The 13,824-nt window shown below is 39.3% G+C and overlaps 1 protein-coding gene across 1 annotated transcript in view; it reads right to left on the reverse strand.

Annotated features, from left to right (window-relative positions):
• The window catches only part of exoc3l2a (exocyst complex component 3-like 2a), a 30,451-nt gene that overhangs the window by 8,508 nt on the left and 8,119 nt on the right, over positions 1-13,824 (reverse strand). Inside the window, exons 2-11 of the mRNA XM_007257464.4 lie at positions 11,600-12,101; positions 8,692-8,906; positions 5,876-6,698; positions 5,053-5,167; positions 4,552-4,662; positions 4,038-4,138; positions 3,835-3,945; positions 2,581-2,716; positions 1,913-2,035; positions 1,164-1,319 (exon numbers count right to left, since the gene is read on the reverse strand). Coding sequence (XP_007257526.2) covers positions 1,164-1,319; positions 1,913-2,035; positions 2,581-2,716; positions 3,835-3,945; positions 4,038-4,138; positions 4,552-4,662; positions 5,053-5,167; positions 5,876-6,698; positions 8,692-8,906; positions 11,600-12,078 — 2,370 coding nt within the window. The 5' untranslated portion in view covers positions 12,079-12,101. The remainder of the gene's footprint in view (positions 1-1,163; positions 1,320-1,912; positions 2,036-2,580; positions 2,717-3,834; positions 3,946-4,037; positions 4,139-4,551; positions 4,663-5,052; positions 5,168-5,875; positions 6,699-8,691; positions 8,907-11,599; positions 12,102-13,824) is intronic.

A 13,824-nucleotide genomic window follows, 5' to 3' on the forward strand; every position in this document is an offset into this window, starting at 1 on the left:
ATTTGGAACAAGCTGTTATTCTACCCTGAGGGTCAGTGTCTGATACTGACCTCCAGCATAAACTCTTTCAGCTGGACAGAGGAGTTTCACACCAGATATAACTATAAATATCCTCCCTTAATATCCTCTTAGGAATTAAAAGCTCGTTTTCTTCATTTCCACGGAAACGGTCAGCGCGAGGGAAAGCCTTCAAAGACAGCAGGCAGGAAGTAGCCGAGCAACTGACTTCCTGTTTTCAGTTAAGATGATGGATGGGTATTAAAGTGGAACAGTGGACAGATAACAACAACACCACACATACACAGAGAGACTCATAAAACAGCTGAGAACCTCTATCAGGATATGGAAATGCTGTGTTAGGGAGTGACTTTCCCTGATCTCAGGTGTATCTGAGATGATTACAGTCAAACAGCAGTTGTTGTTAAGCAGGGTTCTCCGAGTGTTTAGCCAAGTAGTAGACAATTCAGGGTCACACACAGCAAAGTGCTTTTGAGCCAGTTATTGCAACTGCCCCAATTGTAGCCGTGCAGTCGACCCTGTAAAACTTGTCCAACTGTAGCAAGCTGTGGCCAGACTTAAACAAAGTCACTGCTGTTGACAGGGGCTGAATTAAAGTTGGCGTAACAAAAATCACAATGTACAAAAGTTTAAACCATACTGTAGTGATGTCCCAATAGTTAGCAAAGCAGCATATTAAATATCTTTTTCCAAGGGCTGAAGCCATCTATGCATTGATCCTATCATTAAATATTTACTGATTCAATCACTGTAATGCTACAACCATCTGTACATATTTTATTTCATTTATAATAATAATAATAATAATTTCCAACAGCCTAGTTAAAAAAAAAAGTTGATCACTTAAAGCAGTGGTTCTCAAATTATGGTACGGGTACCACTGGTGGTACTTGAAGAATCCCAAGGTGGTACACTGGATGAGCTCAGAAAAAAAAATGATTTCATTAAAATATTAAGAACTGAAATCTTCCACCTGTAATTTTCCTAGTGTTTCATGTTAATTAAATTAAGCTACTATCAAACTCCACACAACAGGTGAAGAACAACTGGCAAAAGATATGACTTTAGAAGATATGACAGGTGACAGGTCCAGCTATCCATGCAGTATACAGTGTGTGTATTTGTGTGTGTGTGTGTGTTAGTACCAGGTCTTTGAAGAGTGCTTTGAGCTGTTTTGCTTCGTCCTGCAGTCGGAATGCCAGCTTCTTCCTCATTTTGAGTGACGTGCAGATGACCCTCCCTCTCATGATGGCACGAACGTACTCCACCATCACCCGCCTGTGCACCTCATTCACCAGCGTCTAGCAATCACAGCAGTGACCACGCCATAAGTCAATCAATAAATAAAGGTGATAAACTATAATACATTTATTTTTCCTAATAAGTACATTTTAGAAGCATTTTACTTTATTGGATAAAATGTCTTAATTAAATAATGCAATTTAACTATTTTTTTCCACTTATGCTGTCTGTGTAATAGCCTAGATTTCCATACTGACCAACCTTCCTTTATCTTTAATGGCAGAGTATACCAACCAGACAAATACAAATAAAACTAAAATACAGACATTTGCTGGTGTCCTAGAATGTATAGAAAAAGAACCAAGAAATCAAATAAACTAAAGTGAACGAGGAGAGAATGTTTTAGATTCTCCCTGCAATCAAACACCACACAATACACTCCATAATACACTGCTCAACACAGATGTGTGGCATTACGCTTCTGTAGTCTTACGTGGATCAAAATAAATTAGCTGGTTTGTATGACATTACAACAAAAATAAATTCAATACAGAATGCTTTTAGCTGTTTTGCTTATTCATCTCATCTATGTATATATCTATTTACATAATATACATCATGTGTCCGTGTGTGTGTGCATGTATGTGTGTACCTGATAAGGTGGACAGTCCATTCTGCGGAATTTTTTAAAGTGCTGTTTAATGGAGGCCTCAATGCTCTCATAGGCCTCAGTGTTATTCAGCCATTTCTTCCTCAGCAGCTTATCAAAGAAGGGCTGCAGGACAGAGCAAACACACTTCTTAAGTTTGTGTGTGTGTGTGTGTGTGTGTGTGTGTGTGTGTGTTTGTCTGTCTAAATTCCCAATAACCACTTCATTAGGTTCATGTAACTTTTAAGAATGCCTAATGGTCTGATATAGCTCATATTTTATGTGGTGGGATCAGATGGGTTGAATCTGGTTATAGATTTTTATTTATTTAATATGAATCTGCAATGTAGTAAATAATACAAATAATACAAATGAATGAGAAGGTGTGTCAAAACTTTTGACTGATAATGTATAAGGGAGAAAATTAATACACTTTAAAATTAAAGACATTACCATTTGGTTATCTGTACTCATCAAAATTGTACCACTCATTATTTCACTTAAATGGCAATGCTTTTACTTTTACTCAGGTACTGTACAGTAGGCCTAAGTTACAAGTTATTATATATATTTTGTATTATTTTTGTATATATTTTTTTATTATTTTGTGTAGTCGTCTGTGATATTTACTGGACTTCTTCCATAGTCACTTCTTCATAAGTTCATCTTACCCTGATGTTTTCGAATAGTTGGTCCGATAGAACTCGTACAGACTGGTTGATGATACGTTCGAGGGATGCGTGTGCTCTCTGAGATGAGTCTTCACTACCTAGAGGGTCACACTGCCTACAGCGCCCCACAAAACTCCTACAGAAACACACAAACACACACAGATATATATTATAATACATATAATATAATAAACTACATATAAACTATGACTTTATCCAAAAAAAAATAATTGTTAAGTGATCCCATTTAACCAATCACTATTGGTAAAAATCTCACTATTGGAAAAAAAAATCTTTTTTAAATTCTTTTATTTTTAGAGCCTTCATCAGTAAAGAAATAAACAGCACAAAAAGTAAGGCAACTTGTGTTTGTTAGAATATTTCTTTGTTGTAAAACCTGTTCATTTTTTAAAAAATGGTTCCTTATGTGTAAGGAACATGCATTTGTAGGATGAGCAGCAGAGCTGAGTATGTGGGTTGTGCCCATGAAAAATTAGCGAAATCCTCTGTGCCAATGTCAAACAGCTCATTCTGTCTTTGACTCGTTTGGTGTTTGGTGACAATCTTCTTGGAGTGTCGTCTTTTTAGGATGCCCGCTTCATGGTGTGTCTCTGACATCCCTCGTTATGTGGAACTTGACCTTCAATTTGGAGATGGCACTGAGGCTCACTTCAAATAGTACTGCAACTCGATTTTGTGAATTACCAGCTTGAAGTTGCCCTATCACACATTTATGCAGATCAGTCAAACATGGCATGCTGATTCTTGGAGCCCTGGACACCTACTGACCACTGTAGCAGGAACCATGCTCACAGGTGCTGCCAATCAGGGGTACCAGACGCTAAAACAATAGTTTCATTTGCAAAAGCTTATTGGCATTGGAGGAGAAGGTTTGGAAAATTTTTCATGGGTGCATCCCACATACTCAGTTTTGCTGCCTATCCCACAAATGCATGTTCCTTTTTAACAGGCTTTCCAACAGTATTTGTTGAGATTTGTTGCCAAGAAGCATTGTTACAACAAAGGATAATCTACCGAGCACAAATTTCCTTTTATGCTAAGTGTAAATAAGCACAGTTTAGTTTTGTAGCATAGTTTTAATGTAGTTTTAATGTTTGATATATAATACCAAAAAACGTTACAAATATAAAAAAAAATAGTCTATTCTTTGTATATCTGTATCACAAGAAAGCCAGTAATTATGTACTCTAGTCTAGTCTATACACAAAAAGGGAAATTCTGTTTTTTCTGTACCTGAATGGAGGAACACAGTTAGCCAGTGCGATTGTCCGGGACAGGTAACCATCACCCCAATCTCCAAACTCTGCCTGCGTCTCATGGAACATCTCTACTTTTCTCTGGAAACTAAATACACACACACACACACACAGTGCTCAGTAAAGAGGCCAAGTATGATCCCCAGCTGACCATTATTTTTTTATCATTATTTTCCACACCTGTGCAGGAAGTCAGCCAGTCCATTAAGAGTGCATCTGGCAACTCGAGCCCCCAACAGCTGGCTAACACCTGTGGATCTGTCCAGGTCAACCTTCAACCTCTGAAAGCACACACACACACACAGATTAACATAAACTAATGAACAGAGAAACAAGGTAAATCAATCTTTGTTGAAGTAACTGTGCCTAATGTCCACGGAAGGTCTTTTTCTAGATTTTGGAGCACTGTTGTGCTGTGCTTCTGTCTCACAAAAAGTTTCAAACTAATTGTTTACTTGTTTGTAAGTAACTACAATGTGTTGATATGAACAACAGGAATTTGTATATAATTATGTCTAATGAATACGACTGATGATTATGCAATTCCGTATGTAATTACAAAATTACATTAAACTTGTGTAGCATAATGTGAAGTAAATATTAAGTATGGCAAAAAACAATTGTCACTATATACCAAGTCAAACTTGTCAAACTTTTCTTTTTGCAAGCTTAAGTGACTGACTGTGGGTTTTACCTGTATGATTGAACGTGCGAGACCAGACTGGTATTCTTCGATGTGCAGCGTCTGAGCCCACCTCTTCTCCTCGTCCTCCAGAACCCGAGACAGCTCTGTTGTTACCTTATCCTGCACACACATTACAATACTCAGGGCCATATTACAAGCTGGTGTTTATTGTAATTAACTGCGGCCTCAACATAATTGCTATAATTAATGTAGAATTAAAGTACAGCCTTAGTGCTACTGCTTCCTTAGTTCAGACCAGTATATTTTATACCATGCTTTCTGAACATGTGCACTGTCCATGGTGCTGAACTCAAAAGCTTTTCTGATCTGTTCTGGGACTTTTTAGTGTGAGAGAAACTGGTACATTGTGTTTTTTTTGGCAAATACTTAAAACAAGGGTAAATTCCTTATTAAACATAGAAATAGTGAAAAGCATTAGCAGGTTATTAGCATCTTATTAACTTATTTCTTAATATTACTAAGATTAACTGTTTCTTTTGGTGTGTTTACCCAGACGGTGTTGAGACACTCCTCTTCCAGCCTGTCGATGACTTCTGGGGGTAACAGTGGCTCCAGAGAAGAGCAGTCTATAGAGCCCATTGATCTGACTGTGGCCAACACGTCCCTGCAACACACAATTGTACTGTCAGCTCAGGCAATGGTGCCACAGTGGTTACAACAACAGGTTAGTTACATAAAAGAAAATATTGAAATTGAATATTGAAAAATATTGAAAAAATATTTGGCTTCAGAAATGTTATTAGGGATGAAGGTAAAGGTTACCAGGAACAAACAATGATTATTTTTTTTTTTTTTAAAGGATCCTAATTGTGTTCTGTGATAATCCATCCAATGCAAAATGGGATTTTGATTTTGCAGTAGGGTTGAGTGTTGATAGCAGGTCAAATAGCATCAAACACATTTTCAATTGGGGACAGGCCTGGCAAAGGCATAGTTTGACCATGAGATGTCAGCAGTATATAGACACGCTTTGTTCTATTTACACTGCACAAGAATGTGCTTTAAGAAAAGATAGGATAATGTTGAGCCTGTAATGAAAACTATCAGGCTAAACTTGCATTGTGTCGCCTTCACCAGGACTGAATTGCTGAAGATGATCCTTTGCTATTCTGTGTCACTCCCTGACAGTCTGGCACAACTACCCACGTTCCAATCCTGTCGAAAAACTCCTTTCTGGGTGAAACTGTTTTTTAACTATGAGTGTATTTTAGACAAGGAATTGTTCAAATGTATAGTATCCTGTAGGAATATTAGAACAGGTTTATAATATGTTTGTAAAAACAGTAGTTGGTATGTGTAATTGGGTATATACCTGTTGTAGATGTTGTAGATCCAGTCCAGCAGTGAATAGATATCAGTGATTTGCACAGGTCCAGAAGTGATGGTCTTCAGGCGTCTGGCCACAGCTCTGTGGTAACTCTGCATGTAAACCTGTAACACTTTGAAATCTGTCGGATACACCGCCACCACGTTTCTCCTGGCTGCATCCATGTCCTCCACCACACGGCCCCTCAGACGCTCCAGGAACACAGCCATCTGCCCTGCGGCCAGACCCCCTGGCTGTGGCAGCGACCAATCGGCAGCTTCGCCCACTGCCTCCGCCCACTTCTGCCTAAGCTTCCGAGGGCGTTTGTTCGGACGGGTCCCCTCAAACAGGTCAGACTGGGCTCCCTCACGCTGGTCAAAATTGTCCACTTCTTTGAGCTGCTGGTCCTCCTCGCAAAGGTTGGCCTGGGCCTCTTGGCGCAGGGCCCACACATGATCAGCATGCTCCTCCTGCTGAATGACGAGGACCACCAGTCCCAGCTGTGGTCCGGCACATGGTTGGCGCAGCGACTCACGCACCACGTCCCACATTTCCCTTTGCAGTGCTTCGTACAGAAGCTCCACATCTTTGATCTTGCGTAGCCTCGCGTCCCATGGGCTGGGGGGCTCCTCCTCGCACAGCCCCGCCACCAGGGGGAGCCGGAGAGGAGAGGAGAGAGGTGGAGGGGTTATGGCAGTGGGTGTACTTGCAATGGGTGGAGTTTGGGCAAAGATGTTGGGGTCCAAAGCACACTCTCTCTCCAGCTCTTGGATGTGGGTGTCAGCCAGGAGGAGGTCCCGCTGATTGACCAGCTGCAGAATTTCTAGGACTGTGAGAATGAATAACACATATAGTCCAAATAAAGCAATGTGTAAGAGTTCAAAAATACATATTTTAATAAAGAAAACCGATTATTTGAAAATGATTGGTGGGAGAAGAAATTGCTTACTGAACCAATTCAGTGTAACCATTGCCAATGGTTCACATTGTTTTAATTTTTACTACACTTTTTCATTATTTTGAATATTGATTATTATGTAATTAACTACAGCTAAGTAACTGTTTTTAATCCTTTTTTAATAGCATAGCAAAGTGTTCATGTGCCATGTGACACAAATGTCAAAGTGAATGCTCTGTGATCAAATTAACATGATAAAGAAGTTTATTCCTTAGTGATGCCACAGCTTCCTCTGTAGTCAGGACCTTATCTAGAATTTAAAACAAAATTTCACTTGTCATCATATATAAGGTGTAGACCCTCCACTGCTTTATGAGTGATCATAATCTCCTCTTGAGTGTATAATGTGCTCAGAGATTTAAATGAAGTTTTCTCATTAAGTTGAATTATTTTGTTCAAAGCATGTTCTGTGTTGACACAGCTTTTTAGCATATCTGTTATCTAAATGAATCTGCAGTGCTGCATATGTATGTCATTTCCTGTATGTGTGCTGGCGTCTGATTGGTTGATGACTCAATGGGAATTCTGGCTGGCCGTATCACCTTTAAACTTTCGGAAGTCTCTAACTGCCAATGGAACTTACTTCCGCCTCATTAAGGTTACACACGCACACATGAAGATAATGATGGCCTTCCAATAATTCAGGTTCAGAGCAGTTGTCTGGCGGAGAACATTGCAACACAGGCAAATTAAGACTAACAAGGTGTTCGGATCAACAGTTCAGAACAACAGCAGCTAGGTCAAGACACAGACTACAGACTGTTCCTTAAGAGGCGGGTAAACAGACTGAGGAAGGCTTGGGTCAGGTCAAACACATGGATCAGTCCCAATGCACGGTCACTACAGAGAACAATCATTAGTGATGACGCACAGCAGCACTTTTCTCTCTTTCAGTTCTTTCATGTTTCTCCTCTCTCATTCTCCTTCACGTTCCAACAAATATTCAGTAAAAATCCTGAGTATACCAGTATTTTGTTACTGTTCTTAAGCTGTTTTGTTTTTAACACAAAGCAAGCTCACTATTCAGAGTACAGGGTGCACTTTGTTTTAAACTGTTGACAAAGCTACCCAGTGCAAGTGAATGGTCCAATGCCAGCACATTAAACATTTTTGTAAACCTGTGTTTAAAGCAAGTCATTTGATTAGACATCAGTGTCTGAGTAATTTATTATATTCTATTAAAAGATTGTTGGTCCAAGAGTGACACTGGAGTTTTTTTACCTAAAATGAGCTGATTAGATACCAGTTACAAAATTGTAACTGACTAGAGCACAAGAGCCAATCTAGAGCCATAATAATTCATGGTAAATTATATATATATATATATATATATATATATAGTATATTTGATATATAAGTATATTTGACGGCAAATACTATCGTACTTTTACTCAAGTGGAGATCTGAAAGGAGTATATCTGCTTTTTTCTGGAGTGATATTTTATCATTTGTATTACTTTATCCAAGTACCAAGTACATTGTTTGGTGTTTGCTAGTTTTACACTGTGTGGCTGAATAAGTGATAAATAATGCATCCCTAAATCACCATGTCTCCTTTTAACTTACTGTTTCAGCTTCAAAGTTGATTGTGTTTATGCTTAAGCTCTGTTGCAGTTTTTTTAAATAATATAGACTTTTGTTTTATTGTGCTAAATGATAATAGCTAATGCCAAACCAGCTAACCGCTCATATTCAGCAGTGAGCTGTAGTTAGATCGATTACTAATAAATACAGTTTCTGATACACAGAGGAGATTTATTACTACACAGTCTTCTAATAAGTAAGATAAGTAAGACAGTGAGGGTTTCAGACTCAGACTGTTTTAGTTATGTCTGTTTTTCACTGTGTTTTAATTGTGTCTCACCTGAAAGCGGTTCTCTGCGTTTGACCGGCGGCTCCTCTTCCGGGCTCTCCCGCTCCGCCTCCTGCGAGTCGCGGTTACTCAGCGAGTCTCCGCGGAGTTTACTGAGGCTGCGCAGAAACGAGGGCCTCCGGTGAGCATCCTCGTCATCCTCACCGTTCAGATCTCCCACAGGTAGACTCTCCCTCCTCTCGCTCTTCTTCCTCCTACCCGCCAGCCTGTAGAGTCAGAGAGAGAGAGTCAGAGAGAACCAGAAAGGAGAAATAGAGAGTCAGAGAGAGAGAGAGGGAATGGGGAGAGAAAGAGACCAGAGAGAGAGAGAAGGGGGAGAGAGTGTTCTATATAGAGAGAGCAAAGAAATTTAAATTCAATTGTTTACCTAAACTTGTGTTTAAACGTACCTGTATGGTTATCTCATGTTCTATTTTGTTAGAATAATGTTGAATATAGCTTTGGCATAAATGAAAGTGAGGAGGGGTAAAGAGAGAGAGAGAGCAGAGAGAGAAAGAGAGGAAGAGGGTAATTTTAGAGGTACAAGCCTCATCACAGGAAAGAACATGCTAAGAATATACAGAAAAAGAAAACAAAAAATATGTTTGCAGCAGTAAGCTCCAAAGCTAGCAAGCTTTATGCATTTTACGAACTGCTGCATGCATAGGCTTCACACTTAAAACTGTTCAACTGGTCGGTGGCAGCCACGTGTGTTTACTATAACTAAAGTGCCATGTTTAAGGCATTGTGACTGTGAGCAGTGCAGTAGACCTTCTATAAACTAAATTACGTTACTCTTAACACTTAACATCTGAAGCAATACAACTGAGGAGACAGACAAAAGGGAGGAGTCACAATGTCAGGGCCTTTTTTTTACAATAATCATCTGTTAACAATTTACTCCAGCATTGTAATATTTTAATACAGATAACATCTTATTCACATCACGAGGGTTTATTCAGGCTTCTTCCTTTTCAAGGACCAAAACACAGTCCAAATGTGTTAACAGTACTGGTAAACTGGCTGTAATTAACCAAATTTCTGCTTAGAGACTGTAGTTGTATTACATTTTCTTCCCATGAAGCCAAGACTCCTAAAATTTGCTCCTAGAATAGAAGTAAAATTTTGTTAAATAAATAAATAATCAGTGTCTCATCAACTCAAACTCAAAAAAGATTTTTTTTTTGTTGTTTTTAGATTTTCTATATGTGAACAGATAACACTGTAAATTAGTATCAAAAACTACATGAGCAGGTCTGTTAGAGGATATTTATTAGCTCTATTAGCTTTGAACTCCAGTACCAAACTAAAGCAGACCTCTGAAACTTGGCAAAGTCTTGGCTAGTAGCAGTCATCTGCAGTGAAGGGGATTTTTTTTTACGTAAGACTTTAATAGGAATTTAATGGGAATCATTTCAGAATGTGCGCAAGCTAAAATCCCAGAAACTGACCATGCAATTTTCCTGCAGGAAATGAACCACCTAACAGCAATTATCAGGGGACTAATGTGTAAGGAGCAGCTGGCAGACATTGCTGGGAAAAAGTGACTTCTAGATAACAGCCAACAAAAAGATCTGCAAGTGTGAATGACAGATTCAAAGCATAAACATTATCAGTAAAATAAAGTCCAGATTTTTAGGTGTGAAAATGTATTTTCATACGACTAATTTAATATATTACTGCATGCAGAGCTGCATTGGAAGTAGCCCAAAACCTATTACCCTCCCCCGCACTAACTGTAGGTAGGTTCAGTTCTTTATGGTTCTTCTTGGCTCTGGAGTTGCTCCAGAGGTGTGTCTTCTTTAGCCATGTCCTGAATGACTCTATAAGAATTAATTAAACTCCCGCAGGGGTTGCCGGACTTGACCTGAGCGTTTTCATTGTGTCCATCCCGTGAAGCGGTTTTCTGTGTATTATAAATAAACAAACGGATGTGTGTTTGTGTGTTTATGATGTGAGGGAGACGGTGACTCTGCCCACCAGCTATTCACCCCTTAAACCTGCAGACTGCGAGGAACAATGAACCTAGTATTAATAGCCCCACTCTTTCCACTGTGTGATACAGCACACACATACCCACATAAACACACATACACACATGCACTCCACATACTGCTTATATTGCAGACATAAACAGACAGGGCCTATATGGTTCCCAGTGGTCTAGTGTGTGCTGGTGGAACTGACATTTCTCCACGTGCTGAAAGGAAGCTATGAAAGGTAAGCATGGTCATGCCCAACCCCAGTGTAGCACAAGTTCACACTGACAAAACATTTCATCCTTGAGTTTAAGGAAAATCATTAGTAAAAGTTTAGTTTGTCGAGGTTTGTAATACTACAACAATCTATATTAACACATACAGCTATGGAAAAAAATAAGAAACCACTTAAAAATGATGAGTTTCTTTGATTTTACCAAATTGAAAACCTCTGGAATATACCCCAAGAGGAAGATGGATGACCACAAGCCTTCAAACCAAGCTGAACTGCTTGAATGTTTGCACAAGGAGTGGCATAAAGTTATCTAAAAGCAGTGTGTAAGACTGGTGGAGGAGAACATGCCAAGATGCATGAAAACTGTGATTAAAAACAGGGTTATTCCACCAAATGTTGATTTCTTTCTTCTATTATTTAAGGTATTTATTTTAAGGTTTTTTATTATTATTATTTTATTTTTTTTAGCATTTGTGCAGTCTTATTTTCATATATGGCCATACTAGAATGTGGTAGTATCAGTGTTTTGTTCTGCATATCTACTAAAAAAAAAAATAAAAATCCCTCTCTATAACCCTATCATATCTTCACAATGTAACTGTAATGACAAACTATTAGAAAGATTTTGCCTGTATGGACTTTTTTTTACCAACATGGCCTTATCAATATGGGGCACTCTCACCCACCCATACACACTGTAACTTGCCTGAGCAGGGTCATGATTTCCTCGGATGCTCGCCGGTGATTTTTCTTTTTCTTCTTCTCCTTTGCAGTAGCGGGTGTGGCCGGGAGGGTGGAGCTGCGCAGGTTCCGCCCCGTGATGCGCAGGCCTTTGCTGAGTTTGCCCAGCGTCCTCACCGTGGAGGAACTGCAGATACGTTCTAAGGTCCCTCTCAGGGGAAGGCCGCCCTTTGTCCTCTCCGTGACCTTTGATCCTCCGTGAAGTTCAGCGTTGACCTCGTTCTCTAGTGCCTCGCCTTCTCGTGATGACATCACCTCACTGAAGCCCATGTCCGACTCTGCATCTTCAAAGGGGTTGAGGCTGGATGGGGGCAGGATGAGCTCCCCATTTCCGTGGTTATTCTGCAGGTTAGTCTCAACATTGCTGAGGTTACTTTTCAGCATCATCTCGTCTGTGCCATTGTAACTCCTGGACCTGCCAGGGAGCTTCTTTAGAATAGGCATTTTTGGCTCTGAAAGGATGATCACTGAAAAACAAAACAGTAGAGTCAGTTAAATTAGTAGATAAACAATGAAAGGGTCTGTATTTATTACTATTCTCCCATTTTAGCTAGACCAATTGTCCCAGGTGCTACTCAGCTGTATATACCCCATCACAAGTGATGCTCAACATCAGGAGGGTGAAGGCTAGCACATGCCTCATCCGATACATGTGAAGTCAGCCACCTCCTCTTTTGTAACTGATGCTGATGCAGCATTGCCGAGCATTTGGAGGAAAGCGCAGCAACTCGGTTTTGATACATCAGCTCACAGACGCCGTGTGCTGATTGACATCACCCTAGGAGTAATAAGGGGAAAGGGTGCCATCTACCCACTAAGAGAGAGCAAGGCCAATTGTGCTCTCTCAGGGCTCCGGCAGCTGATGGCAAGCAACATGACCGGGATTCAAATCAGCGATCATAGTTGCAGTGCTTTAGAGAGCTGCACTCTACACTGCACCCATGCATTATTATTTTTTTATGCAAATCAATCCTTTTACCAAGTTTGGCCCCAACTTCATCCAATAATACACAAATACATTCAGAAGGTATATTACTTTTCGTTTATGTTGAAATATGGATTAAGTCTCATAACTAACTCTCTCTCTCTAGCTCTTCTCTCCTCTTCTTATTTCATACATCCATTTATTTAGCTTATACAAAGGTAAGTCTTTTTCATCCAAGACTGTTTTTTTTTTCAACACAGCAAAATATATGGTGGTCAATCACAACACAACTTGATTACCAGTACATTAACTAACAGTCCTAAAAGCAGACTAACAAGAAAAACAAAGAGAGGCTGGCATATAAATAAAGTCACATAAAAATATTGCTTTTAGGTGCATAATCCTACAATAACAACAAATATTCAGACATTATTTGGTCACTTAATTTATGATTAAAAAGAATTAGTGGGAGGATTAAAATGACTTTATGATGTAGGAAATCTGCATTACAGAAATCATGACCCTCAGAGTTGTACTACTGAAAGTGCAAAGACCTCAGGCTTAAGCAGAGAGGGTATTCATTAACTGTTAATAAAAAAGGTGAGGGGGAAGCACATTCCAGAAAGCCCATAACTCTCTAATTGGGCCAACTCTAAGCAGCCTCACATTCCCACGTGTATTTTTAGCCCATTCTGAGCCTTGCAGCATTTCCTCATTTTTGTACAACAGCATACCTAGACTGCTGTTGGAGGCTTAGTGCAGCATAACTCAATTATATATTTAATTTGTCTGAATCCAAACTTAAACTGTTGATCTTAATGATTGATCTGTTGAACTTGGTTATGATTTAAATGAATTTTAGTCAGTTAAACTAAATTCATTATGTTTTATTCACATAGGCACAAAGTTGCTTTGCAGTTAGCATGTGGATCCTAAACTAAAGATTCAAACATGAGAGGAGACCTACTTAACAGTCACTTACTTGTCTGTGAGGATTTGATTGTGTTTAGCTATTGGAGCTTCAGTGGGGTCCGGTACAGATACTAAATATCGGATTCTGGATCTTATGCTCATTTCAAAACTATCACATCAAGTGCTGAGGGTTTTATATCCTATAGTCTAAGGCTAAGAGAATCCCATTCTAGTGATTTTCTATGTAGATTATCTATTAAACTAGCTATGTGCACTTGACTTGGAACACCAGAATTGGCAATAGTTGCCCATTTAAGGAATTAAATACATTCTAAAGAATTTATATTTTTTGA

Source organism: Astyanax mexicanus, chromosome 1 (genome assembly GCF_023375975.1).
Source record: "Astyanax mexicanus isolate ESR-SI-001 chromosome 1, AstMex3_surface, whole genome shotgun sequence".
NCBI classification, from domain to species: Eukaryota; Metazoa; Chordata; class Actinopteri; order Characiformes; family Acestrorhamphidae; genus Astyanax; species Astyanax mexicanus.